The 25,444-nt window shown below is 26.9% G+C and overlaps 2 protein-coding genes across 2 annotated transcripts; one reads left to right on the top strand and one right to left on the bottom strand.

The window, feature by feature from the left end:
• Window positions 1-25,119, bottom strand: LOC113548873 (RING finger protein 207-like). The gene is made up of 14 exons (XM_026949960.1): window positions 24,887-25,119; window positions 8,617-8,765; window positions 8,396-8,502; window positions 6,940-7,101; window positions 6,707-6,879; window positions 3,755-3,946; window positions 3,403-3,673; window positions 3,017-3,277; window positions 2,778-2,941; window positions 2,354-2,631; window positions 2,156-2,268; window positions 1,975-2,071; window positions 1,216-1,462; window positions 1-925 (listed from the first exon to the last, which is right to left on the bottom strand). Exons 1-14 carry the CDS (start codon window positions 25,117-25,119, stop codon window positions 607-609), a joined length of 2,766 nt encoding a protein of 921 aa, XP_026805761.1. The 3' UTR covers window positions 1-606.
• Window positions 15,661-22,127, top strand: LOC113548874. The gene is made up of 5 exons (XM_026949961.1): window positions 15,661-15,947; window positions 18,208-19,717; window positions 20,011-20,150; window positions 20,210-20,356; window positions 21,856-22,127. The coding sequence occupies exons 2-5, from the start codon at window positions 18,229-18,231 to the stop codon at window positions 22,123-22,125; spliced, it is 2,046 nt and encodes a 681-aa protein (XP_026805762.1). The 5' UTR covers window positions 15,661-15,947; window positions 18,208-18,228; the 3' UTR covers window positions 22,126-22,127.
• Window positions 25,120-25,444: the final 325 nt, after the last annotated feature.

Below are 25,444 nucleotides of genomic sequence, written 5' to 3'. Positions count from 1 at the left end.
AATCAACATTATTTTAAATTAAAACATGCTTATATTTATAAAAAATGTAAATATTAAAAATCTAGCTGGCTAATGCATAGGAAATATTCTTTTTTATAAAATGTATAATAAATACCTTTGCCCTAAACTGAATCAGAGAGTTGTAATCGTGGAAATACGTAATATCTTTGTTCTTATATTATGTAGGAAATAGACAAAGGAAACAATTGTTAGTGTAGCGGCCCCTTAATGAAAACAATTTTTAAATGCCAATTAAATAAATATGAGATACACGTCTTAAAAACAAATTAATTATAATTTGAAATAAAACTGTTATAATAGACTATAAAAATTAAAAGAACATTAAAAACATATCTATTTATCGAACTAGGACCAGACATGTTTTCTAAAATAAAAATATATAAATATTATTACCTAATCAACACATAATTAACTGGGTGAACATTAAATAAATAGTGTTTAATAAAAGATACTTATTTTATAATTATAAGTTCATAAACTTTAAAAACCTTGTATTTACTTAAATCATATAATAAAAATATTAACCCAAATTACTTTAAATATAATTATTTTTTTATATGAATATATTAATAGTATAAACTATTTTTATTGTTCCGCCTTTTTTGATTTCTTATCTAAAGAACGTACTTTATGAAATTCTCTTACAAGTGAACTTACAGCTTCTTCATGACCTTCAAAACTATCGGCTTTTCGTAAACCGTCTTGAAAAGTATTGAGATCAAATTGACTACGAAAAGATTCTGGATCGCGACAAAATTTACTTGGTTCCGGAGTAATTGATTTCTTTCGAGTTGGAAACGTTTCCCAAGATCTTTGCTTCCGAACAGGTCCTGTTTTTTTAGATCGACAACGGACTGAATTTGTTGTACGAGTACATTTATCACCCTCGGGAGAAGTAATATGCCTATAAAACAAATTCAGAAAATTTTAATTGCATTTTTAACTCATTCAAATTTAATTTTATTGTAACTTTATAGCTGTCATATATGTAACAATTCAATGAATACTGAAGTATGAAATTGTAATAAATATATTATTTTTTATTTTCTTTACTTAACTAGGTACCTTTTTAAATACCTTTTTATACCTCTATTTTTTATGTATTAAATGATTTAAATGTATTATTAACAATTAGTAAGTAATTTAATTTTTAATTTTAAATAATTCTATATAATATTATTAATATTTTCTAACCGCAATGACATAGATTCTTGATACATAGCACCATCTTCAGTGTCCGAATGTGGATATCTCTTATATTTTCTCGGCGCAGCTACTGGCATAGGCATAGGATCTTGAGCAGGTGGTGGCATGGGTTTCTTATGAATTCTTCCTCCTTGTTTACGACAAACTTTTGCTCCTTCACAACTAATAGTTTCAACTTCTCCAATCATTCCTTCAACGTATTCAAACGGTTTTTTATGTTCTTGTTTTTGGTATCCTACACATTATAAACAATTTGACAATAATTAATTTTAATAGTAAATAATAAAGTCACTTATATTTACTATTTCATTAATAGTTGTATTTTGTATTAATTGTTTAACAGGATATCAGTATAAACATATAATAAATAAAAGTTTAAATAATAAAAATATAATATTATAATATTTTAAATTACTATTAAAATTTAAAAAGTTAAATTTTATTTGTTAAAAAAAAAATTATTATTATGTTTTATTGTTTTACTACGCTTACACGCTTATTCACACAATCATTTATTTTTAATTTAAATTTTGAACAATGGAAGGCTACGTTTAACAGCTTTTGTAAATATACTAAAAAGTAAATAAATTTATTTTCAAGACAAACATGATGCCATGATGATGATAGATATCTTTTACATTGTACACTATAAATAATACAAGTATTAAGTACTAAATACAATATTACCAACTTATTTATAGCAAAAGGGAAAACACATATATCACAGCAATACATTTTTTAAATTACCTTTATCGTCATCGATGATCTCGACATTTAGTTTTTTTTTCAAATGATCTTTTAAATATTCTCTTAACTTATCACACATCATTTCAGCATTTAAATCCTAGAAAAAAAGATTAAATAAATATAATTAGTTTTTAAAAGATATTCAGCATCTTAAATTGTACATTATATTATAATAATATACCCTCTCATGTATATTTGAAGTTGATTGAGCGGCCAGATGTTGCATATCACGAATGTCTATCATTTGGTATAAAGAACAGGCTCTTGTATTTTTTACGCACTCTTCGCCAACAACTATAAAATAAATATTAAGAGAGTATGTCATAAATATATAATAAATAATAATATATATATATATATTTATTGTTTAATATTTTACCATTTTTTGGTTTTGATCTAATAGGACAATCTTTTATACGGCCCTCAGACTTGCTTCTTTCTCTAAATTCTTGAAAAGTTTTGTCCCGTACACAGACTTTGTCTACTATATGAGATAATACACTTTTAGTTGATTGCGTCTTATGAAAATATAACATTTGTTGATCTTTTTCTCTAACTGGAGTTTCTGGTCTATTTTCTTTGGCATATATTGTGTCCGATAAAGGTGAAGAACTACTCATACAATGAGATTCCATTTTGTGGCATCCCATTGGAAATCTACAAAATAAAATGGTAAACTGTTTTTTTTGTGTCTTATAAAATGAATAAAATTTATTGATGTTTAATATAACAATAATTTTTTCTTATTTCATTAGATTTCAACTATATTTTATTTATTATGTTGCATTTACAAGATACCTAACCTTTGAGTTTGCTGAAGAGAACTCAGTCGATCCAATAAACTCTTTAAATCTGCCATTTCATTATTATTTGGCTTTGACGTCAATCGCTTGACATAAGGATCTAATTGTTGTGCTAATGTTGCTAATTGTTTTACTTCACTTTGCAAATTTGTAATATCAGTCATCTAAAGAATTATACAAGTAATTTATATAAACAATATTAATCAAGAAATCAAATACTTTAAATCATTAAAACATACTTGTGACTGGAATATATCTTGTTCAACATGAATTCTATACAATTGCTCTTGCCAAATGGTTTGGAACACTGATCTTAATCTTTCTAGTTCTATTCGATTTTTATCAAGAGTGTCATTTAATCGAAGACAATCCCTAATAATATTTTGATGTCGTAAAATCAAAGGAGGCACAGCAGGAGATTTAGTACCTTGGAGAGCTCTTACTTCTCTCTGCAACTCATTTAATCGGTCTTTCACACAACTCAATTGAGTACCAAGTTCCTAAAAAAATATTATTTATAATATTAATTTAATAACATTAACTATATTAATTATTATTAAACAATGAATATTATAGAATATTAATACATATATCATATATACCTATGTATTCTTAATAGATTTACCTTGATCTGAGAATCAAAACTTCGACAATGATTAGAAAAAGTGCCTTCACCTTCTAAAGCTTTAGCTTTTAAAGCAGAATGTTGTCTTTTACTCGGTAATGTAGAATGAGATAAGTTTAAGTTTTCTTTAGACTTAGCTGCTAAGCTGTTTATATATTTCGATGATTCATATATACCAGAGTCCATTACATCTGATTTACCAAACCATGGTTCCAAACACTGAGCAAACTCAGAACGGTAATTTGTTTTTATTGTACTAGTCAATAAAGGCCTGTAAATAAATATAACTCATTTATAATTGCAATAGAATTGTATGATAAGTTTATGAGTAGTGAGCATGTATATAGATTACTTTGTGGGCTGTGGAATTTTCACAATAGTGTTTAATCGGTCGAGCATTAAAGACACAATTTCAAGAAAATGATACTTATTTGAAGTTGATACAAAGTTTCTACATAGAAGAATATGGTGTTGCAAAATTGGAAGCACTGCACTTAAAGTCAAAAGCTGATTACGAAAAGCTCTTTCTTTTATTTCATATTGTCTGCAAATAAAAATAAAAATAAAATAAAATATTGTAATAGTATAAGAAAAATATAATTTATGTGTACAGGCTACAGCGTGATGAATTTATACAACACTTGACCGTGTGTGGCAATTTATTAAATGACAAATTATAAATATTAGTGCTATCTGCTATTAAAATTACAACATTCTAAGATTTATGCTTCAAATGAGAATCATAACTACATCAGGTATATCATGTAAATTATAGATAGGTAGCTAAAGTAAAAATAATTATATCATAACATTAAATTATTTATTTGTTCTCAATTTCTTATATTATTGATACTTGTGGTCAATGAATAATACGAGTATATTATAATAAACTAATAACTTATTTTTGCTGTGATTAGTGATTATTTTACTCAAGATCAAAAATATAAGAGAGTTCAAATAGTCTTTCAAAATGTTAGCTAAAAATTAGATCATTACACCTACATCCTACATTAGAATAAATGAAAAATAATAATTTTTTTTTTTTAAAAAGGTGAGCAAGTAGGTATAATGCTGCTTTACAGTTGGCAGGTGTTAAGAAGTGTATATAATGGAGGAGTTAAAATTGAATTCAGGCACAAGGCTATAATTAATTAATAATATGCGTAACAACTAACAGTACTAAGTCCCCACTCCCTGCAAATAATGTTTTAGAAATATAACAAAATAAATAACATTTTTATTCTATATATTTCTATCCAAATTTAAACTTTAATTATATACAAAAAAAAATTATTTTTAATACATTTTTCTAGATTGTTTGGTTTCAATGTGAAATATTTAATAGCTATCTTGTAATACATTTTCAAGTAGTCAATAAGAAAAAAAAATTGAAAAAATTTGTCAAAAACGGATTTTGCATAAAATAAATCCCGTTTTTCTATAATTTTTTGACCTCTTAGAAATGCAACTAGATACGGTTTTCTAGCAAAAACCACTCTAAAAGTTGGAGATCAATGTATTTTTCAACTATTAATCTTGTATATAGTAAACTAGGGTGACCATTTTTATAAAATAAAATAATCGGATAGTTGTTACACCCTAGGGAGAGGGGACCAAAAAAAAAAAATATTATTATTACTTTACCCTTTTTGAGTTAACTAACTTAACCTAAATAATAAAAGTATTCAAATGTTTAGGAAAATATATTTTTTTATTATCATTAATCAACACAATATTGCATTTTAAAACTACTACAGTTTTTTTAAACAATTAGGAAAATGTTCTTTTTATTATTAAACACTATCGCTAATTTAATTGTTCATGAGCATCGGCCCTTAATTCTTGTTTTACGAAAACTGTTTAACTGTTATCTATAATTTATAACTTTAATTATAAAACAGTTTTTGATTTGTTTCATACTTTCATAGATCGATTTCTTTTAAAAATACAATGTAATAACATCTAAAAACGGGATAATAAGCATTCCGTTCGAAGTTTGTTGGGACAGCTTGACATTGAATTGATCAAAATGATTAAAAAAGGGACAATCCCGACAATCCCGTTTTAAACGGGACGTTTATTAGTCTGGTCATCCCATAGTAAACACACATATTCATAAAAAACATTGCAGTAAAATCAATAATTATATATGTACATTTATTGCTCCACTCAGAATCTGAAATGTAAGAAATATAAACTGGTTTGAAAAAATAAACTTTTACTACCTATTACCTAGTTAAATCACAAAATATGAAAACACAATAGAAATAATAATGTATATAAAAGAAACAATGAAGATACTTAGGTTAATTAGGTATAAACAGTATTAATCGTTTATTCATGGCTTCATGAACGAGGTTGAATAACAAAAAATCAAATTTAAAAAAAACAGAAAAAATGAGTTCATTACTTAACGCACTTTATAAACCAATAGGTTCTATATATTTAAACACTTAAACTCATATGAATAACGAAGGATCTATAATTATATAACCTATTTTCAAGGGCACCCGCTAGGGGGTCAGGGAGGGAACAACTCCCCTCTAGCTTTCCTGCTAGTTAAAATAATTATATCCAAATTAAATATTCTAAAATCCCAAAAATCATTATTGGTACTAAGGTGTATTGATATTTGATATAAGTAATATATAGTCGGTAGGAAAATATTTCTTTTTTTTAAAGATTGTGAATTTTATCCAACTTTGAAGAGAAGTATTATTATTTATATGACTATTCCACCAACAACTTGTAGTATAGAAAGAACATTCAGCAAATTACGTCGTATTAAAACCTGGTTACGTTCAACAAAGTGAGAGAACCGTTTAACCGGATTATGTATGTTAAGTTTACGTAGAAAAAAAAAATAAAGAACTTAATTTATCTGAAAAAGTTATTAATGAATTTGGAAAAATAAAATAAAATTACAATTTGTGTTTAATTAGTTAATATAGTTACTATTTCGAGGGGGGGGGCGGACCCCTTGGATACGGCTTTGGCTATCCCCCCTGAAATTTCGTCTACGGACGCCCTTGCCTATTTTATAATAGAATTACCTAAATCAAAAACGTTGATTAACTCATTTTAAAAATTTTAAATAAACGATAAATACTTGCACAAGGCACATCTATTACTATTGAGTATATATAGTATATTAGTACTCAATGCTTTTACCTAATATACAATGTGGTGAAATAGTAAAAATATTAATATTATTATCTACTTATTAACTCTAACGATCTACAAATCATGTCCAGATCAATAATAATAGAATGAAAACAATGTATAAAATTCAATTAAGTATTACCGTTGAACTTCCAAGTGCATATCAGTTTGTATTTTGTTGATAGCATCGTGGAGCGTTTGCACAAAATTATGTATAGTTAGTTTTTCCGTATCTGTGTTTTGTCGCAGCTCTTCTAGGAGTGTGTGACAAGCCACTACACCTTCGCGAATTGTACTCTGCATGTCGTACACCGACTAAAAAAATTTAAAAATTAACAAACACGTTTGATCGCGATAGGACCGAAAACCACTTACTAAAAGTGCTCTATCTAATTTTTTCAAGTTTTGATTATAAGCTACGTCTATGTCTACGCATGCCTTGCGACTCTCGGGAGGCTTTTCGCGTACGCAACTGGTACAGATCACATGTTTCTGAGTACTCGAAAAATAGCTGATCTTTTCGTCGTGCTTTGGACACTACGGAAACGTTTATAATATAAACAGTTTTTTTAAAAACAATATCAATTTTATACTAGTTAACCTACTTATTATTAGCATTTATTATAGAATAGACTATCTATAATAATCTATTCTTATTTTATTTTTTAATTTATTCTATAATCAATGTTATTAGGTATATTTACATGCGTTCAATGAACGTATAATATAACTGCAGACTATAACGTCTATAGAAATATTTAAATATTTCTGTCTATAAAAATATATTATTTTATACTTGTTATTTGTTTATTATTATACTACCTATATGGCTATATAAGCTCGGATTGAGGCAGAGGTATAATCAAAGGCGTATCTAACTGGTCCCTCATCTTAATTAAAATATCAGTTTAAAAAAGTTTTAGTACCATTAACATAATTTGCATCTTTAATAAAAATAAATATACATATTAAATGTCAACCAATACAGGTGCGTTTATTATAAATTATAGTGTACCTACTAAGTTGTACGCTATCTTTTTATAAAAATATTGTTATTTTGTTTAATCTCTGTCTCTGCCGCTTGCTATATTAATGGGTATATGTGGACTAAGTTGTATACAATTTCCCCAGACTTCTGTCTTTATTGTAGACCAGATAAAAAAGTAATTATTAAGTAGTGAACCCCTTTCTTAACCTTTAAAGGTTTAAATGCCTCTGCAGGGTATTAAATAATAATATAACAAATATGGAATGAGTAGTTATTTCCAAATCGCAATACTTATAGTGTCTCGGTTTTATTTTTGTGTTATTATTATTTATCCTGTTTAAATTGTTCTAAATATTTACCTATTTGAATGATTGATAGCTCCTGCTGTCTTACCTACCTATTTTTAGGTAGGGCAGTTGTTTGGCCCTAATTACGCTTTTATAACAGATATCAAATATTAACTATATGACAGGCCACGGAGCTCTAATGAAAGAGGTCTTCAATTTTATTGGACTTACACTAACCCATTTTAGTCATTATTTATTTTTTATGGCCAATTTCAAAAAAATAAAATGTTTACTAATATTATGTAATATGTGTTAAGATAGAATAATTTAAATTATTATTACTGTGTTCAATGTATCTATTTGCTTTATAAAATTGAATGAAATACATTACAAGTTTTCAACTATTTATATATTTTTTAATTATTATAAAAATATATCACAATTTACAATCCTTCGATTACCGACCACCGGTCGAAAACCGCTGTTCTGAAGAACTTAATCCGAGCTTAATGGTACTCTAGTATATAGTAAAAATGTTTGTGCATATGTAGCTTACTATTTCTGTTTTGTCCGCCAAGCGCTTGGACATTTGCACTATGTCGTGTGACGAAAACATTTTTGCTCGGTGAGTGTTTTCTCGGCAGGGCTTGCATAAAGCTTGACCTATAAAGCCGACAATACATTTTTTTAAGTAGGTAAAAAGACAGTGTAAACACCCATCCAAGGATGTTGAGTGAATGAGGTGAGGGTTGTTTGTTGTAAAACACACAGGCTTACCACAAGTAGAGCAGAAATACATTGAGGACGGATCGCGTTTATCGCAGTTGGAACAAGGAGGGTTCTCGACGTTCACCATATCGATCAATTTGCACATCAAATAGTCGGGAGGTGGTAACTGTACACTTTCTTTCAATGTCGTTTGTGTTCTAATTTGAAAAATGAATAATAAATTAAAAAAACAATTAATCATTTTTATTTTTATTATACATATCAATCATGTATCGTCATAATTATTAATTAGTTATAATTTAATAAGTAAAGAGATTTCAGCAGTTTGCAGTTTGGTTCATACAATAGTATTTACTAACTATGTACCTCATAAATTATACTATATTTCTGTATTATACTCTTTTTACTGTACATGTCAAATGACAAATATATGATTATGTTATACATATTTCGTACTCTAGGTAATTAAGTGTATAGATATAGCATAAATGTTTATAAACTATACGTTTAGATTCTGAACGGAGTGATGAATGATGTATTGATTTTAATGATTTAACAATGTGTGTTTTTTTTTAAATTTTTATTTTTATTTTTGTGTCTGTCATCATCACGTTCTGGAGTAGTAATAGCGCTTTGATTTTTGACTTCAGCCCCTCTTTAAAAAGGAAAACTCATCTAGTTGGTACTTTGGGAGGGGGTATCGCTCTGTTGTATAGTTGAGATAGAGAGTTGGTCACTATAATGGATGTGTTAAATTTGTATGGTGGTAGGTTCAAAACTCGTTGAGGTACATTTTGTGTATTCTCTTATCCATGTATAGATAATAGTGTAGACGTGTTTTCGATCTACCCCACAATTCGGTTTTAAATTATTATTTAAATTTTTATTAAAGGAAGATTCGCCCTGATCTTTCTTCTTTTCTCGTTATGAATACGCTTACGACGATACGACATTTGCTATAATGACGTAATTTTCTTTTTTACAATAGTGACAAAATTTGATTTGAATCCATGTATCCAGATTATTTTTTATAGATTAGTAATAAATAATTACTAAGAAAATGTAGTTCAATTGTTAAAATAATACAAAATGTTTCATTTTTTTTTATTATTCAACTGACTTTAAATATACATACAACTAAAATCTAAATGTCTAGGACCTAGGTGAATAGTTTAGTAAAATGCTTGATTTGAATATATGCCTACAACATATGCATACTAATTTTATTAGTATTCAGATTATGTTTACGGACATATTTGATTTATATTTCTAATATTTTTATGTTCTATTTTTCACCCAAGAAATCACCCCATATTATTCTATTATTACATACTTTTAAGTTCCATGGTAAAATAATAATGTGATATAATTATAGTCTGCGAAAAACATTTAGTGGAATATTTGCATTGGTGAAATATTCAAGTATATTTATTTTTGACAATAAATAAAACACGCTTACATTAATGTACTTTTTAAAACCTTACGTGGTAAATTACCTGGACCGACTAACACGTAAGTATCTTATTTATAATAATTTTAGCTGTTAACTGTATATGAACGGGTGTCGATCGATAGTATACACAAAGAAAAAATTACGCAATGAACGCGCGCGCGTATTTTAGAAGCTTAACACAACAAACAGCAGCTATGATAATTTTTTCTGTCACAGCATTCTATTTTAATAAATAAAATTGCATTATACTAACTGCCATTTGCAGACATAAAGAAGATCGTAGAAGAAGACGCTACGCCTCCGACCGAACCGACACCGTTGGTTTACGACGTTTGCGTGGAGGAGAAAGTACCGGCGGCGACTACCAGCATTTCGCCTGGGGAGTCGCCGGTACAAGTACTCGCACCATGCAAACCAACGGTGCTAACGGTTTAAACGGAGGCTCAGCAAGCCCGCGCCCGGAAAAATCTTTTAAAATTAAAAGATAAAATGAAATCAAGAAGGTTGCAGGCAAAACAAAGAAGAGACCCGGAAGCTGATGACAATGACGTATGTGATATTGTGATGCTGTGCCTCGCCACCCTCTCCCCACCATACTTAATAATAACTTCAACGTGTAGGGCGTATCAATATATATTTTATTTAGGTATATATAATCATGGGCACCCATATGTAACATTTTAGGAGGGGGGTCCAAATTAAAAAAATTTTGAATGTAAGATAATAAAGATTTAATGTTATTTTATAACATTTGGTTGTTAATAATAATTGCCATACGAATAAATAAATAAATAAATAATAATTTTAATAAGTATATAAAAAAATAGAAATTAAATAATATAATTAAGTATATTATTCAGTATCAGTAAATAAGAACTGCAAATTTCTTCGTTTTATTCCAAACATATTAATGACATCCTGAATAAAAGTATCCTTGTTTGCGTTAACTCTTTCACGATGAAGGCTCATCATACACAACCTATTTAAACGATCTTCTTTTGTAGTCGAGCGAAACCACATTTTTACTTGTCTTAATGTACTGAACGATCTTTCTATTGTGCACGTTGTCGGAGGCAGTGATATAAAAATATTAAGTATTTGAAAAATTACAGGATAATATTCGCAATGAGCCAATAAATCAACAAACGAAATTTCATCACACTGGGAGTCAATCAAATTTTTATCAATCCAATACTGATACCAAATATGAGATTCCTCTATCATATTTTCAATTTCATAATGATCACTAATCAGCTTAATTTTTTCTTTGAAATCATTAATGGTGTACTTTTTAATATTTATAGGATGCAGTAGACTTATTGAGAATGCTATTTTATTTGTATTTGAAAATCGTCGTGAAAGAGATGATATTAGTGAATCTAAGTACAGATTAAAAATAGAGAGTCTGTAATAGTGTTCAGCAGAATTGATTACGTAATTTTATCTATTTTTTTGTTTGGATGTAATACGTGGAATTTTAATTTCTGTGCCAATTTTTTCTGCCATAAATACAGAGTTATTAAAAATATCATTAAAAACGATATCTGATTGTTTTCTATTATTATTAAATATAGTTAATAAATCTTGAATATGATTTTGGATCGAGTATAAATTAATAGATTTTACCTACAGTTAATTTGTAACTGGTTTTAATTAAGCTGAGTATTTGGATATAATATTTAAAGATATAATAGATTGTGATGTTGATGTCGTACATGATAGTTAGTGTGCTTTTGTGCGAGTAGTGGTGTTAACTTTAAAATCTGAGTCATTATTATGAGATAGTTTTTCTAAAACTGACTTTATATTAATAAAGTTTTCTGCAAAAATGCGAATAGATTTATAATTCGCAGACCAACGAATATCACACAAAAGTGGTATATTTGTAACCAATTTTTGACAAAGTACACTTTCACAAAAAAATGAATAACCTCTTTAATTACTGCTACAGTATTTTGTATTTCTGTCACTGCATTCAAATCATTTACAACCAAATTAAGTCTATGCGAAGCACAGTGAAAAAATGTTGCTTTAAAATATTTATCACAAATTATTTTCTGAACTCCATTTTCTTCTCCAGCCATTACTGAACACCCGTCAAAACTCAAGCTAACAAGTTTATTCATATCCAAACCGTATTTTTAAACAGAAGTCAAAATAGAAGTAGCTATACCAACTGCATCTAATGTTTGTAGTGCACTAAATCCTATGAATTCTTCTCTTCATAGTTTTTGAACTATCAATATAACGAACACCAATTGTAAGTTGTTCAATATTACCAGCAATATCGGAAGTTTCGTCGCCTAACAGTGAAAAACTTAAACTACTATTTACTTCTTGAACAATTTGATCACAAATAAAATTAATTCGTTTTGAACATAATATACTTGTTTTGTATAATTTTTTATTATATTGTTAAAATTAATGTTATACTTATCAAAATAAATAAATTTGTTATCAAAAAAATATCAATTCATATTATGTTTGACTAATTACTTTATTAGCATAAATATAACATATTAAAAAGTGGATATCGCTCTGCTGTATGCCTATATAGTAGAGATGGAGAGTAGGTCACTATAATGGATGTGTTAAATTTGAATGTAATGACAGGTGTTATTGTATACGAAAAACGATTCTTAACGAAGATAATTTGTCAGTCTAGGATAATTGTTAGGATATATTGTAATATTAGTAATAATTTATTACCTATATTTAAATTGTAATACATCGTTATTTTACTCGATTTCGTAAAAAAATAAATTTCATACGATCATAAAATTTTTCTATATTGACTGAAGTTTTTTCTACAGTTATTTGAATAAAGAGTAATGGAGAACCTTGTATTGGGATTTTTATATACCTTAGGTAGGTATAAATTAAAAAAATGTTACGAATTTTCAACTTCAAAATTCCTTGCAAATTTTCTTGATTTTGACATATTTTGTAAATATTTGAACTTTAAATGCTTATCAACAAAATTGTAATTAACGATTTTTGATTTTTTTTTTTTTTTATTACGATAAGTATTAAGTACAACTTACAATAAACCTTGTATTAAATTTTAAAGATTTTTTGGAAAGCCAAATTTTTTTATCGGTATTTAAAAAAAAAAATTTAGAAAAATCGAAAATTTTAATGGTCTATAAATAGTTTAAAAAAATTCCAAATAATTTGAAAATTTAATCTAAAATATATAATGCTAATATAAACATTTGGTGAAAATTTCAAGTATTTACAATCATTCGTTTTGTAGTTACAGCAAGAGTTATCAAAAACTTTTTCAGGGTTTTTCCTGATGTTTTTGAAAACTACTGGAAATTTTTTAACTTTTACCCCCCAAAGTACCAATTAGATTCAATTTCCTTTTCAAAGAGGGGATGAAATCAAAAATCAAAGCACTGTTTTTACTCCAAAACGTGATGACCAACACAAAAATAAAAATAAGAAAATACATATAATTGTAAAATCAATACATTCATCACTCCGTTCAGAATCTAAAATTTTTTAACAGTTAAATATTTTGTATTATGTACATACATATTTATTATTAGCAGAGCCGTGCCGTAGGGGGACCTAGGGAGCATAGTTTAAAGGGGCATCAAAAAAATTGAAATGCATAATGATAAATAAAATAGGAAGCGAATATTTTTAATTTTTCCCTGGGCGCCAAATATTAACGGCACGGTTCTTATTATTAGTATTATTATTATGTTATTAGGATTATATACATTACATACATAGGAACTTATAATGTTTATTATATTTTTTTGACAAAATTATCGATTTTTATTTGATAATGACTAATGAGCTGTATGCGATTTTTTGCAGCCAAGGCTCACAAACATTCTGATAAGAACGTTCGTATAATAGAAGGTTCGTATAACAGGGGTTCGGATAATCGAGGTTCTACTGTATTATGAAACACGTCTCGCTTCTTATAAAATTAAGTTCCACTACTATTTTGGGCTGTATACGAATTCGGTGCATCCCAAACGGCTCCCGTCCAAAAAAAAATTTACTAACAGGAAAATTCCCAAACTGCTAACGGTAATATCGGTATACTAATTTGAGCTTTTCTAAGTGTCTGGTATAAGTAAACGAATTTTATGAAAAAAAAAACAGGAGCTCATTGCGCAAATAATCAACGAGTTTTCATTAAATAAAATAATATACATTGAGTTTATAAAAAAATTGTGCCAAAAAATTTACCAATAATTAAAATTTTTGATTTTTTTAAAATATTTATATATATACACGTTTTACATTTGTTTAACTTATTCTTAATTTAAATCAATATAATATGCTTTTTTATATAATTTTTATACGTTTTTTTTATAATTTACTTAGTTTTCATTTTTAACCACACCTCTTTTGAGACAATCCTAAGTCTATATGAAGTGGAAAAGAATTTGTGTTGTAAAAAACCGGAGCTGTTTGGTTAATTACCTGTTCGTAAAACCTTTTTTGACGGAAGCCGTTTAGGAATTTACCTTTTTTAAAACGGGAGCCGAATGGGCTACGTCCTATATGAATTGCGTCCCCATCTCCCCGATATAAAAATTACGGTTAGTGACATACTAGTTGCGTAATGCGTCCCGGCTGATCAATACGACTATAATAATTGCGTCACTGAATTCAGAATTTATAAAAAATATTATTAATGACGTGAACTAAACTGTATCATTCAAATTTTTACCAATCCATAAATAATAAAATAACATTATAATAAGACAATGACCTAATCCTGCATATATTTTTAACCTACCTTTAGCAATTAAATATGTAATGTTATATTGTTGCTATTGACATTTCTAACTCCTAAGTCTGTATTAAATGGAATGGAAATAATGTATTTATATCGGACGCAATTAATATAGTTATAAAATATATTATCGGGACGCAATTCGTATGCTGCGCTCTCTTGCCAGTCTTGCCCTTTGTGACTTGAAATAGATAGGTTTCAATTCTGTGTAGGTACATATTAATAATAAATATGTCAAAAACTTAAAACTATGTAAACAACCGATGCTAATTAAACAATGTTCTATATTTGACGGCCACAAATCTAAGCGGAGACCTTAACTGGTAATATAAATAATAATAAATACTGAAAGGGCCTAATCGCTAATAAAAATAAATAGGTCTAAATTTGATTATAGAATAAAAATAATAAGACTAATAATGGAATAATATTCTGCACGGAAAATTTGGAATTTAATAACTGAAATATACCTAATGTATATTGTATACGAAAAACGGAATGGAAACCACATACAGGATACGGGTGCCGGGTATTATCTTAATATCATATAAAAATTAATGTACCTATGTTTTATATTATATCATTCATTTGCTGAATTACCTAATGCGAAGTATCGATCATGAATGTTTTTAATTTGAATGCTTATACATAACTATAATAATAATAAAAGGTTATTTCTTATTTCTATTAATAAACATTAAACAGTATTTAGTATTTACTAATATAATGGTTATTAATTATTTTGGTCGTCTATCGTCCTGTTGATGGTATTGATTGTTCGATCAAAATTCCATAGTACCTAGTTATTCTTATAGTTATTAACTATTCAACCACTATATTTTGATATCGACTTACTCCGTAAGAGGACCCAAGTATATGCGATATCTATGCCAATTTGTAGGTAGTACGTGATTTGTATTTGGCCAACGTTTTTATCTGTGAATAACGATATCGCTGTCTTCGGAGTATGTAGCATTGTAATGGCTAATGGCTATTAATCACGATTTAAGATATACTATGGTATACTACTAAGGTATATCTTAAATTGTAGTATTAATATTTTTCAAATCGCGATTACTTTATAGTATATCATTATATTGTTCGGAAGTTCAACCATTCGTCAAGTTTTCAATAGCTCATATTCCACTTAACGTGACTATTGTAAGTACCTACCAACTATTATTATTTATTAATATTATTTTTTTTTTTTACAACAATATTTTAGAAGGAGTTTAGGACAGCATATTTTTCTATCAACCCATAGTGAACATACACATTTTTTCTATTACATATATAGGTACTGATTATACTATATAATTAAAATTTGAATGAATATATATATTGGAAATAACAAGTGTACAGTGTATACTGTATACTGTCTAATGTCCAAATTTCCACCAGATATACCTACTCCGTCTATTTTAAATATTTGAAGCTTAAATAAAATTCATATTAATTTAGATTATTTTCACCAATATGTTATTTTTAATTACCAAGATAATCATAAGCATTACCAAATTAAATCAATAAAAAATTGCTTTCAGTTCCTAAAAATGATAAAAGAAATAGGTATCATTAATTAAGCATTTAACTCTTTAAATCCTGCTGTTATTTTTAAATTTGAATTGATATTTTACTATCCTAGTGGTCTAAGTAAATAGGCTTTTTTATTTTTTTTATATATAAGTTAACTCTGAAGTTTTGTATCTAATTATGCTTCTATTTTTATGAGCTCAATATTCTAAATATTAAAGTAAGGTTGCATCGACTGTTCTAAAAAAAGTTAAGTTCCTATACATATTTTGTTTTTTTATACCATAGCTCCATACTAAAATTTCAGGAACAGTCCTAACATGTCTATTTCATATTTTCATAATACATTATATCTACCTAATGCAGTAGTATTATGCAATATAAAATTAAAATTTATTATATAATATGCATTCACAGAAATTGATAAATAGCATTGGTATAAACAGATTAGGTACCTATAATACTGAAAAATTAAAATTTGCCCTTATTTGCTTTCAATCATTTATACGTATTGTTGTCATGTTATGTTAAGATACTTAAAACCCCTAGATATATCTGTCAAAATGTCAACATAGTAGCTCATTCTCTGAGTGCTAGCCTTAATGAAATAAAAATCTTATATTATTTTTAATGTATCTATTATTGTTACATTTTTATTTTCTTAAAAAAAAAAAATTATACTCTTTATCAATACTTACACATACATGTTATAATAAATCAATAAGGTGTTAAATGTATTATAATAGATATTTATTCAGATATAGTTCAATAAATAGCATGTTAATATAAATCCTACTTGGAACATCCAGTATCCTAATATTTAAATACAAAAATTTGTTTTACATATTTCAAAGTTTATGTTTAATAAAACATATTATTTATTATTTATCCAGAATCTAGGTTTTTGGTGGCTTTTATTTAACTGTTCTATAAATTTGAAAAAAAATTAAAATTACTATATTTCATTAACATTGTATAAAATATAGTTACCTACAAATGATTAAATAGAAGCTATTTTATAAAAATATAACTTTACTTATCTATACATTATTTTTGATTCATTCAAAATAATTATTTTCATAACATATGAGCATAGGGGTGCGCAGGCCTCTATTTTAGGGTATGTAGAAGACCACTGGTTTTTTTGCACAAAAAAAGATTTTTTTCCGAAGTCAATTTTTGCCCCTTAAAGAGCTTTAGGGTATGCAGATGCATATCCTGCATACACTCCTGCGCACTCCTATGCATATGAGTATAATATGTCTTTATAGGTAGTAAATGTTAATAAAACCTAAACATATTTAGGTTAATAATAGTTTATAACTGTTATTTTAATCTAATTTAGTAGAATTTTTTTTGATAAACTTATTATGTATTTATGTTTTACCAGAGTTGAGAGTGTCATAATTTGTAGATTTAGTTATGTTTTTGTATTAGTACTTCAGTAAAAGAAATTTAGTAGATAATGATTTGTATAATTAATAACTATTGCAACTTCAAGGGCTCAAGGGTGCCTGCAAGGGAGGGGCATAGCTCCCTTGTTATTATAGTTAATATTAAATATTAACTGTTTTATTATCTATTTGAATTGCTTAAGTATTTATACCTTTGACATTGCCCTCCTGGTTTATATTTCTGCAGGCACCCTTTTGTAACCTATTTAATTGCCATAGTTCATTGGAATCATTTACCTAAATTGTAAATAGTATAAATATAATAATTTAGCATTTAGCATTTTTATGATTTTATTTTTAGTTTTTAAGTTTAAATAAATAGGTAATTTTTTATTAAAGGTATCTGCCATTATAGTTAATATATAATGATATGGGTAATTAGGAGTACTTAATTTTAATTAACTAGTAATTATGAATTATTTTTTTATTTGCAGAATTAATTAAAGACATCTAAAATGAATAGATCTAAAGTAAAACAAATTTGTACAAACAGTATTGAACATTTTAAAGATTTGAAAAATTGTTATTTGTGTGATACTATAAATCTAACTCATGAACATAGCAATATAATGTTACCATTATTAAAAACTATCAATCAATGGGAAACTAAAAGACCAGATCAAATGAAAAGTATTCAATTCTTATGTTTTGTTTGCAATTATAATTCTAAACATTTTAAAAAATGGAAAATGCACATTATGTCAAAAGAGCACATAGACAAATGCCACATTTTAAATAAAGTGTGTTCATATTTCTGTAAAGCTTGTAAAACATTATTCTATGGCCCAGAAAAGCTTATACAACAACACCAAAAGAATGTGCATGGTGGCCAAAATAATTTATCTGGTATATCAATATTAATGTCTGAATTAATGAGTTGTTTGAATAGTCATTCAATGCACATTTATTTTTGTGCCCAATGTAATATCGTTTCAGAAAAACCAATTCATATTTCTGCGGAATATCATAAAAATCAAACATTGTATGATTGTAAATATTGTAACGCCACATTTTTATGTAATAAAAAACAATTAAATTTTCATGAAGCAAGTGTAGAACATTTAACATTTAAATGTATTTATTCAATAAAGAAAGCTATTGAAGTAAATAGTTTAAAACTACAAAAGCAAGACACAATAACAAAAACTACACATGATTCTCGTACACAAATAAAATCATTAAAATTACCATTAATTATATTGGATAGATTTCAGATAACTTCAGAATCAATGGCAAAATGTAATTTTTGTAATGTTAATGTTAACTGGAGTATTCAGGGAATAGTCAAACATATAAGTTTATGTTTAAATAAAGGTAATTTGGCACCAGAAATACACGAAATGTTGATTACAGCTTATGATTGTAAAGTATGTAATTTTTATACAAATTTGTTTTTTAACTATAAGCTTCATGTCATTTCACCTAAACATCTCACAAGTTGTCATGCAGGTGATGATTTCTATTCATATTTTTGTACTATTTGCAATTTATACATTTATGGTTCCAAAATTCAAATTAACAATCATTTGAAAAAAAAACATAAAACAAAAATTACTGACTTGCCTTTCTTATCTAAAGTTTTAAAAGATAATTATAAATACATAAGCAATCATTCTGGGTCTGACTTTATAGACTATTACAGTGATCAACAATCCTGCGAAAAAGATTTTTTTCCGGTTCAATGTAATGCGTGTAAAATTTCTTTCTGCATGAGTAATTATGAATATAAATTGCATGAGATTTCTAGTGAACATGTCATTTTAAAATATTTTACACCAAAAAATCCTTCTTTAATTATGAAACATAATTTTAAATATGAACATTTACAAACAACATCTACTACAAATGCAAATTTTATTAAATACAAAGAAGCTTTAAATAATAAATGTTTGTCTTCAACTAAAACTGATAATAGCAACTTAGAAGAAATTTCTTTGAATAAAGGTAAATAATAAATATTAAGAATTAAATATATATCTATACATTATAAAGTATAAATTATGTATTTAAATTTATCTTTTATGCATCCACTATAATAATATAGTTTGGTATTTAGCAAATTATATTATTATTTAATTTATAATTAGATATTTAACTAAAATATTTTTATTTATAAAAAAATTAATGTATAATAATTATAACTAATTCATAAACAAATAACCTTAATTTATCAACTAGGTATCTATTTTACAAGATTGACATTATTTATTTTAATAGCTGATTTTATATTTCAATAGGTTGCACAAATATTAAAAAAAAAAAATTGCCAGTGAGCAGTACCGTTTTAGAAAACAATAAACTGTTCAAAAATTGTTATGAAGGCAAATCACATTCAGCAATTTCATCTACTAATACCAATCCTAACATACAACAAAATGTAAGTACTTGAATTTATTTATATTTTAAACAGCTATTTTATTCTATTAACAATTTTAGGTATACATGATTGATGATGATGATGATGACAATGCCATGAGTATGGCAGATTTAAATTCTACTGAGGAAATTATTTTAACAGATCATGGAGCCTTGAATAATGTAAATGTATCAATGAGTTCTGATGATCTGACCCAGAAAAATATAGTAATGATACTAAAACATTTAAAATTTTTATATATATTCTAGTACTTCTTTATTTTAAGCATTCAAATGATCAAGGTTATACTTGGAGGGAAGGGAGTTCAAACTCTCCCCCGTAATTTTCTCATATTACACAAACTCATAAATTTAATATCAGCTATTTTTATTAATATAATATTATATTAATAATTTAGCATTGCAGCTCAGATAATTACAGTATATTATATGGAACTTCGACATACTCACTGCTGAATAGTGCTGTGGTCAAGCACCATCCAGCATTTAAAATTCTTAAATGGGTTTTAATAACCCCAAATTAATGGCTGTAAAAAAAAAGCTTTAACACTTTAAATAATTTAAAATTTGTTCTGAAAACAGCTTTGCAAATGATTAGTATTAGAGTATATATTATAAGTTATAATTTATAACTATAGATCATTTGTGACAGTATTATGTTTATAAATGGTAATTTATAGAATTTAGCGATATCTCTAAATCACGAATATCTGTTTATATTTCCTAAAATTGTTTGTTTAATAACTTTTAGAATAACAAAATAATTAAATATTTTATATACAACTACCTACTATTACTAGGGCTAGGATTTCTATGCATTTACATGTTTTTTTCCTTAAGTTCAAATTGATTGGTTGTCAGTTATGTCCACGATTTGGTTTATTTTTGATTAAATAGTACAATTTTTTTTTTTATATATTTTGAACACAATGCATATAATAGCATATATATAAATTTTTGAGAATCTTGTTAATTTTAAATGGTATATATTTAATGAACGTCTATAATTATTGGTTTATTTGTTGAATTATCGTAAATATACTACCTATCTAAACTAAAATAGACTTAATACTAAAGAAGCATAAGAGATTCAAAACATTTCTAAAAATATGTAACATTATAAACGGTAAATATGAAACGGAAGAAAAATATGTTATAATTACTTTAAATCCGGGACAAATCACGTCATTTAAATATGCTCCAACAACGTTGTGTGGTATGGAAAGGAGTTTCAGCCAATACAAATTTTTGATTTAATCACTGACCATTCACATTTGAAAATTTAAATAAACATAATTTAATAATAGCATGTAATAATATTAACTAATATTTAATAAAAAAATTGTTTGCATATTTTACAATTTTTATTGCATAAAAATCCTAACCCTAATTATTACCAATACTAACCTAAATGATTAAGGATATATTTAATATTATGCGTACCGACTTGTAGTTATGCGCTTTGCACTTAAAACTAAAAATATGCCCTTGTTATTTTTGCTTACTGAATTTGCATGTTTTTTTCTTTTTTACAAATATTCAAAATTACAGCAAATAATTTATTTTTTCTGTAAATTACTATCAAAAATGTATTTCATAAATACTGAATGAAAATATGTAACATTTCACTATAAATTACCTATGCCATTTTTACAACTTGAATAAGTTTAAGTATAGAAATTAATTTTTGATGTGATTTTTTTTAGATATATAATAAATTTGAAAATAAAGTGATAAGTCAAGAATTACTTTTAGAAAATTTTAAAAGTATTGATCATACCAAGAAACAAAAAAATATTCAGCCTACCAAATCACAGTCCAATATTAAGACACCGTACAAGCAACTACACCCAACAGACGCAGATCAAGCATATGGGCAGTATGTTATAGAAAGACTTAGAAATATACACAATTTATCTATTAAAAATGATATAAAAATTGAAATAGATGCTCTATTTTGTACCTATAAGTTATAACGCTAAACCAAAAAATTAGTTATTAAATAAATTATAAATTATTAATATTTGTTTATTATTGTTAATCATAAGACAAAAATAAAGAATAGTATATTAGATGTATGTGATTATTAAAAAAAATATTTTATATTATTTTAAATAATTTTAAAAAAAGGGGGGTTCCGCAAAACAAATTATTTCTCAAAGATGCTATAGTAATAAAAATTTAGGTACTGTTACTTGAGTGTATCTCGTTATTGGGTAATTCACTGTAATGTGCATATTATGTGTCTTTTTCACTGAGCGAAAATTGTAACTATCTATTAATGAGCGACTTGAAAGAATATTTTGAAAATTATACTATATTGTATCAAAAATAGTAACCTAAAAATTTAGTTATTCGTGTTACATTACAAAAAAATAAAAAAATTGATTTTGTCAAAAATTAGTTAAGCATAAAAACACATTTATTTTGGAAAGTATTAGGAATTTCCAACTTTTGAACTTCTTAAAGTATAACTAAAATTAATTTTCTATCAGAAATCACCTTCAATGTTGAAGATAAATATACAATAGGTAATAAAGTTTCTACTGTTTTCTCATGTATGTTACTTGATAGTAACAACTCAATAGTGCTGAATTCATATGTCATGTGAAGCAATCGCTTCACTTCTTAAATGGGGTGGGTATAAGTGAATTCTAGAAGTTAATAAAGTTAAATAAGGTGTTATATTATAATTGATGCTCGATAGCGTGAAACATAAAAGTTAGAAGTCAAATAGACAAACATTTTAGATTTCGTCACACAAAAAAAGTCGCGAACTCAGCGCCACTGTAAGAACTTGTTGACTTTAATAAATTCTCTAAACATTTTACTAATAGTTTAGTAACGGTTGCTATTTTAGTTTAAATAAAAAATAACATGAAGAATTAGGAGCTTTATCAAAAATTCTTTAGGTATAGTAAATGGAGTTAGAAAAAGGTGACTATCTTAGGCTAGTCATGCTTAAGTTACAAAAGACGCAGAACTGGTTAAACCGAACATAAAGTCTTAACTGTCTATGGATGAAAAAATATGCCATAGTATAAAATAACAATATTAAATAATATTTTGAGAGCCAAAAACTATATAGAAGAAGAAAAATAATTTCAAAAGTGATAATTTTTTTGTAAATACAATTGTAAAAAAAAAGTACTGTCGTTCAACTATACCATTACGGTAATTATGTGTATTGTGATTGCCTATCTTAAACTCCGTGTGTTCGTATGTATTTTTTATTCAAACAATGACCGATGATATATTGGAAAAATAGGCATTTCAAATTTAACCATTAACTTTTTAGATTCAAATATTTTAGACCACAGTTGACACTTCATATAAATAAAATTATTCAGAGTAATTCCTAGTATTAACTTTTGTACATCTGACAGCTATATTGATGCTGTTTCTTAGCTCTTAGTTGTCTAACGATCCTATTCGTTCTCGCCCAGATAAATTAACAGATTGAATATTTTCTAATTAGGAATAGAGTATAATCCTAGCGATACCGGTACGTGACTACGGGTTTGCCGATAAATGAGAATATATGTAAAATTGTAATCAAGCAATAATGATGAGATTAAAATCTAAATAATTCTATGTTATACTAGTTTATAGTTATAGTATTGTAAATACTATGAAACATAAATTTTTGATTATAAAAGAGGAAAAGAGTTATTTCTTATTGTTATACAAAAAATGCCAAAAATATACGACAGATGACAGGGTATAATAAGAGTAGGGGTATTATTAGTAATTATTGCATAGGTATACACTTTTAAAAAATAAAAACTAATAAATAAAATCTTGGTTTTTTATAGATTATAAAGTCACACATTGGCATATATATAATATATACAAAGTGATTTTTTAAGCATACTCACCCCCATTTTTATGCTTAAGTTATGGATACATTTAAATTCTGATTTTTGAATTTTTTAAATGTAATTAAAGGTGATATTTTCGAGTACTTAGATTTTTCACAACTTTTAAGGAGTATCCTGTGGCGATACATTTTGGTTTTTCAATCAAAAATATACATGTTTTAAAGCTTGATGTGAATCAAGTAATTTTTCTGAAAATGTTGACGTATTGTAATTTAAATTTGAACGAAAACTTTAGGAGTTATTCTACTTTAAATACTAAGGAATAAATAGTCTATTATACTAAATAATTCGTAAATAGATACGAGCTCGATAATTATAATTCGGTATGCAATATAAAATATTCGTTAATAATTACCTACTTCTTATTACCTAATTGAAAAAATATAATACTACCAGCGACAGATTTAGGATTTTTATTTATTTTTTTTGGAGAGGGGGAATTTTTCATATTATTATACATGATATATATAATATTATACCTATTAATTAACATGTAAGTACGTAGAAAATATTTTTAGGTGTTGTCACTAGTTACATATTATGTCATATATTATATTATTAATTTATTATAATTTATTAGATATATAATCCATGTATAAGTAATCTATAGTTTAGTTCTATAATATCAATTTACCTACTAAGTACTAATATAATATTTATGTCATAAAGTGTTGATAAAGTTTAAAACTTTATAATTTTTATGAAGACTAGTGGGATCTTAGCCAACCGCCAATTTATATAAACCTAATATATATTAGCTATTGCCTAGTTCTTTTAGCTATTAGTTATTACTTATTACCTACCAATTTAACCATATTATAATTTATAATATTTATTTACTGCAGACGATACTCACCCGCACAAGGGACAGTTGATTTTTCCATCCTGGTTTTTTGTCCGGATGCATTTGGCACAAAACGTGTGAAAACATATCAGGATACAAGGATCGTCGTAGTAGTCCTCGCACAGGAAACACAGCAGCGGATTGCGATTACAGGACGCGGCCCCGGACCCGTCGTCTATCGCTGCTGCTGCCGCCGCAGCGTCCGACATCCCTGCGGTCTGTACATTGACGGATGACGAAGTCATTTCCGGGCGGATACGATATAATTTATTATAATATACCTATCTATTGATTATAATTAATTAATCGTCCGTTCGTTATATTTTGTGTTAGAAACAACACATCAATGCGTACACAACATAATGTACCGTAAGACCATCGAGCACGACGTACGATCGATCAGAGATAATCGTGTTTGGCCGTCGTAGTCTGTGCTGCTAAGTGCAAAAATACAAAGCTCCCGCGCCGCGCAGCATCGACTCCCAACCACCCCCTTGCAGGAAATTATCGAATGGCGCGAGAGTGTGGCTGAAGGCCGTGGAAGTGAAACTCGTGGGTGGAAATGTTTAT

The sequence above is a fragment of the Rhopalosiphum maidis genome, chromosome 1 (assembly GCF_003676215.2).
Source record: "Rhopalosiphum maidis isolate BTI-1 chromosome 1, ASM367621v3, whole genome shotgun sequence".
Taxonomy (NCBI): domain Eukaryota; kingdom Metazoa; phylum Arthropoda; class Insecta; order Hemiptera; family Aphididae; genus Rhopalosiphum; species Rhopalosiphum maidis.
Note: the sequence above shows the minus strand (reverse complement) of the source record. Positions and strands in the feature narration are given on the sequence as shown.